This window comes from Scleropages formosus, chromosome 22, assembly GCF_900964775.1.
Source record: "Scleropages formosus chromosome 22, fSclFor1.1, whole genome shotgun sequence".
Taxonomy (NCBI): domain Eukaryota; kingdom Metazoa; phylum Chordata; class Actinopteri; order Osteoglossiformes; family Osteoglossidae; genus Scleropages; species Scleropages formosus.
Window position 1 is genome coordinate 15,319,039 of NC_041827.1, and position 5,470 is coordinate 15,324,508.

A 5,470-nucleotide genomic window follows, 5' to 3' on the forward strand; every position below is an offset into this window, starting at 1 on the left:
TATATTCATTTTTTTCCACGATATATGATAACGATTTTGTGATATACATTCCATCTTTTTGAAACCACAATAACACTACACATACGGTTTTATAACATTTTCCACAGGACCTGTTGGATTGCACAGAATGAAAAATGTCCTCATGTTTTCACTTTTTAAACAAACTTGAGAAGTTTTTACCCAAATAATTGAATTACGGAACCTCAATATTTCATAGTCCGTTTCGTTGAATGATAAAGTTAAAATGCATACGGAATTGACATGAGAACATAACTCTGGAAATATTTTGCTTTCGTAAATAACTGTTTTGAGTTTATGGTTAAATGATTTTAATTTTTCTTTAAGATAATACAAAGACATCAGATCTTTTTTTCTTGCCTGGTAAATTGGCTTAATTATAATTATTACGCAATTTGGAGGGGAGGTCTGATTTCACAACGTGTTCATTGTAATTGTGTTTGTCGTTTATTGTTCCGTTAACACCTTCATTCGTTAAAGTATTTCATTTTAATACTTTTAAGGTTATTATAAAGAGGTGTTTAATATTTTTTTCCAGCGCTTTAGTGTAAATGCAACTTTAAGGTTTCCACTTCTGGTGTATACTTTGAATATTTAGTTTCATATTACTCTAGGATATATAAATAGATTGAAATGCATAGTTTTAAGTTTATCACTTTTTGATACTCTTAGGTACAATATTACAATGTTTTTAATATCACAGTCCTCAGTACAATTATTAGTACTGGAAGACTGCAAAGGATCTTAGATTTGATCTGTCATTTGCCTATTGTCCATTTTTAGCTAACTGTACTGGAGGGTTTAATAACCAAGGTATTTTTAGAAGAGGTTGACTACCTTATACATACGTTCCCTCACATATTTTTATTATTTACAAATATCATGGCCATCTGAAATAACTGGCCTCTGTATAGACATGTCTTTAAGTTGTATTAACATACAGTAACTTTACTTGTCAGATTTTATTGCCTTCATTTTGGTTTGGGAAGCAAAAATAAAAATTATAAATCATACTGACACAAATCCGACCTCTGCTTAAACATAAAGGTCAGAACTTTTATACTTATGTCAAAGCCCATCTAGTTTTCATATAGCATTATATGACTAATCACATGACATCAATGTTTTCCTCAGCCACCACCACTTACTGATATGTTATATGGAGTGTTTGTGAAAAAAGAACTCATACATAAGCCATGAAAATTGCCTGTTTCTGTATAGCTTGTTTTATTCTTTGTGTTCCCGTTCAGGCTGGTTGCAAACTGAAAAATATGGAAATCTCGTTTCATATTTATAAACGTATATTTTTAAACTTGATTTTCCCTTGTTTCTCTGAATCGTGGATTCAGTTATAAAGCTTGACATTTTGTGGAAATACTGTGTGTTCTTGTGCGTGTGCGTGTGTGTATGCGCGTGCGTGTGAGACGGAATGCAATATGTTAACTACTGTAAGTTGGATTGAACACATAAGGGAGCAAATGTGTGGTAGTATTGTTTACAGTGATCTTTTCAACCAGTCCTTAATCTTGTAAATTATATTTATAAGCCTCTATGAGCCCCTCCATTGAATGAATGAAGCCAGAAATGCTGCATATACCTCCTATTACAAATATAGCAACATCGAAGAACACCTGGTGCCATAAGAGCTTTCTCCACAAAAGCTTAAGATGAAAGAGACTGGGAAGTAGAAAGCATAACCCAGCTCCTGTCAGACTGCCAGTGAGACCCATCAGGAGGGCAAAATGTGGCACATAAATGGCCATAAGCAAAGTGAAGACCACTAGGCCACATCGAAGGCTGAGACCCCAGGCTTTCAGGCGTCCGTCACCTCCATAGCAATCTGGAAAAATTGCGCGTCCCCCATCTTGGAAGAGAGACTTCTCCAGGACCTCCACCGCAGCAAAAAATGGCAGGGGGTAGGACAGCAAAGCTTTGGCCACCAAGAAAATGTTGACCACTGCCCGTATGGTGGATGGAAGGTTATCTGTGATGACTTCCTTGGTTTCATCAGCCCAGGTCAAATAAGCTACGAGTGCAAACAGGCCTTTGAGGATGCAAGCTGCAATATGGGTCCAGTTCATCATGCAATGAAACTCACTGGGTTTTTGCATGTTCCCTTCCAAAGATGGCAGGAAAATCTGTGATGTGTAGCTGAAAACAATGATTCCAATGGAAATTGGGAATTTCTTGACATCAATGTAGAACTTGACTTTGTCCCAGGCCCAGTCTCGTGCCCTCGACAGGCAGTAGGCTATTACCAGGATATTGATAATGAAGTGGGCTAGAGTGCAGAGCAAGCTGAACTTGGACACAGCCTTAAGGTTCTTGAGGAAGGCGCAAGGAAGCAGCACAGCGGTGGCAATGATGGACCAAGATTTCTGTGACACTGGCAGGTTGGGAAAGCTGTTGTACATAAGGTTGCCACTCACCACCACGTACAGGATGCAGGTCATCACCAGCTCAATTATCTGGGCTACATTCACTACATAGCCACCTAGCAAGGGAAACCGCGGTGCGCAGCAGGCATTGGCGATGTCCACATACGAGTCTCTCACACGTACAAGCTCTCCATCTTCATTTTCTTCATACAGGCAAGAGATTAAAATTTTTCCAGTGTAACAGCAAACAACTGCAGCAAAAATGATGAGAAACAGTCCAAGGTATCCACCATGGAGTATAGCATACGGTAAGCCAAGGACGAACATCCCCTGTGAAAATAAGCACAGCAATGTAGAAATAGAAAAAACTGCCAATCGACGGGACAAAAAGAATGTAATAGACATTTTATTAGTATCTGTATATACAATACAGTGCTTACTACTTTTAGATTAGGTAATAACTGACCAATGGCTTTGATTTGTTTATTTGGAGGTGTCTGTGAAATAAATGCAAATCAAAACTCAAATTTGCTATACTGTTTGCCAAAAAATAGTCATGAGATTTCGTTTGTTTGGTTTTTTTTTTATTTACTTATGCATTCATTTATGCATGCATGGATTCCTTTTTCTCTGAGCACCGCCTACTCGCTTTGTTGGTTTTTCGTCATATCTGGGATGAGGGATTCGAAGTGACGTAATGGCGACTGCTTATGATATTGATAATAAAGTCTGGGCAGGGTAATTGGTTATTTTTCACTATGACCTGTGCTTCTCCAGCAAGTCTCAGTTCATCAGCCAAAATGTATTTTCTAAACTGCTACAGACAGTATCCTGCAGTATATATTTAGTTAGCTTTAAATAATACTTGTATACATTTTATCGACCACCAAAACCAAAAATGAAGCAAAACAGAAATAATGTTTTTTCCCGACTTTGTAAAGACGTCATATTTTCGTCCAAACGTTTCCCTTTTCCAGCAGTTTTTAAAACGTGCAATAGCTATTTTTCTTCTTGTCAATTTAACCGCTTTAAATGGAAATATTACATTTTTGACTGGAATGGACTGCCGTGAAAATCAAAAAAAAAAAAAAAAAAACAGCTAGAACACCCTTGTGATCGTGTTTTGTATTAGTTTCTAAAATGATATTGCTCAGTGAACCATCATCAATTATCTCTTATTATTAATGATTTCTGTTTTTTTTTTGCCTATTATTGCTTACGTTTCACAACGTATTGTAATTTTAGTAGCTCAGAGTTGCGGTAATAGACAAAAATGCAATATACAAGAATACACAAATATACGATATATAATACAATATATTGTAGAATATACAAAAATACAAGCCCTACACCAGGGTACGAGGAAATTATTCCACGGTGGTGACACCACTAAGTACTTCAAGCAATCAGAGAGAAACGAACGCAAATCTCAGCTCGATGAGTGGAAGAGGATTCTGTTTTTCTCAAACGTGACTGACATGATCTACTCGCACCTCGGCGTTAGCGTTTCACAGTGGCTTTGAAGGAAGCCCCACATTCTAAAAGCTTTAACACACGGTGAAAGAAAAACAGATGACTGCAAATTAAGACACATTTCCGTTGTGTTAACACACAGCGACAGCCACTAGGATGAAAAAGAGCAGTCAATTGGACACAGTTAAACTGGATGGAGGTGACCGTGCGCTGAGAAGCGCACTGACTGAACTGAGTCATTGGCTCGTAGGCAGATGTCGAACTGCGATCTTACCTGGATCGCATTGGTGACGTTCCAGCCCGCTTCCCAAGCCGTGATTCTGGGCTTGTCTTGCCCCCCCAGCTCGGCGCACGCCCCGCCGTCTTTGGAAGAGGAGGGTGGCGGACCGGTGCCGTCCCTCTGGTAACGGCTGTCCCCTTCAATAGTGCCATCGTCGCCCAGATCCCCACCGCCTTCCCCACCGTCACCGACCTCGTCGGTCTTGAGAATGTCCATCTGCAGTCCTTGTCTGTGGTCGTAATCCAGATCGTCGCAGGCAGCGAAGCCCAGCGCTTCTTCGTCGGTGGCGGCCTGGAAGCCCATTCTGGCGAACATCCCGCTCACCTTCGCCTGCGACTTATTGGACACGGCGGTGGCCGCGTTGGACAGCTTGCTCGAAATCTTGCTTCGGATTAACGTTGCCATCTTTTCTGTTTTGAATGAAAGTGTTTCAAAATATGTACGTTGACGTTACCCTCTTAACTGCGGCTGCCGGTTGTGTCTGGAAATTGACGACTTGTTTAGCGGAGGGCAGGGAAAAAAAAAAGCAGGAGACCCTCGAGCGTCAGTGAGCCTCGTTATGGAGTCTTCTGTCGTTATCTCCAATTCCTGTTAAAAGTACGGCTCTTATTCTCGATATTCCACTGGTTCATGTCACCTTCAAATGTCGGTGCTTGGTTCTTGCATCTTGTTTGCAGGGGTCCCCTTTTGTTTATTTTTTTACGACTAAAAACAAAAAAAAAAAACTACGCAGGTGTGACTCTAGAATGACTCCACAAAGAGACCCGACAACCAGGCTGCTGGGCTTCCTTGCAGTGACCAGAATCGCAAAGCGGTCTGTGCTTCTTTCATTTATGATGTTTTTTCTTTTTTTTCTTTTTTTTTTCCGTGAGGGTCGCAGCGGCTGCGCTCCCACAGTCGGTTTCCCTCCGCCGTCACCGATGCCAATGCGGTACCGTGGAGCGCGGGGGTGGCGCGTGGAGGCAGGAGGAGGCACGTGTCACCATCAGCCCGCCAATGCAAAGACTCGCGCTCGCGAAGCACGTCTCGTGCCCCCAGTGCGCACAGCAGCCGCCCCGAACCCGGGGAAAGAGGAGAGATTTGCTGCATTTCTGGGGGAGGCGCTTGCTGTCCCCGCGTCCTCTCCCACCCTACGGTAATTCGCACTATGTTTTATTCCAACACCCAATGACATTCTCATGCTTCCGTTCTTGCATAACTTTGCTTATATATAAGGAGAAAGAAACAGAGGCGCAGGCATCCACTCCAAGGACCGAGTTCTTTTTAAGACTGAAAGTTCTTTCGATACGTCTGAATCGATTGTTTATTTTGTCATTCCATT

At 41.3% G+C, this 5,470-nt stretch overlaps 1 protein-coding gene across 1 annotated transcript; it reads right to left on the reverse strand.

Moving 5' to 3' along the window:
* On the reverse strand, positions 1 to 5,243 carry slc32a1 (solute carrier family 32 member 1). Its single transcript, XM_018742272.2, has 2 exons — positions 4,144 to 5,243; positions 1 to 2,726 (listed from the first exon to the last, which is right to left on the reverse strand). The coding sequence occupies exons 1-2, from the start codon at positions 4,552 to 4,554 to the stop codon at positions 1,539 to 1,541; spliced, it is 1,599 nt and encodes a 532-aa protein (XP_018597788.1). The 5' UTR covers positions 4,555 to 5,243; the 3' UTR covers positions 1 to 1,538.
* Between the last annotated feature and the right edge of the window lie 227 nt (positions 5,244 to 5,470).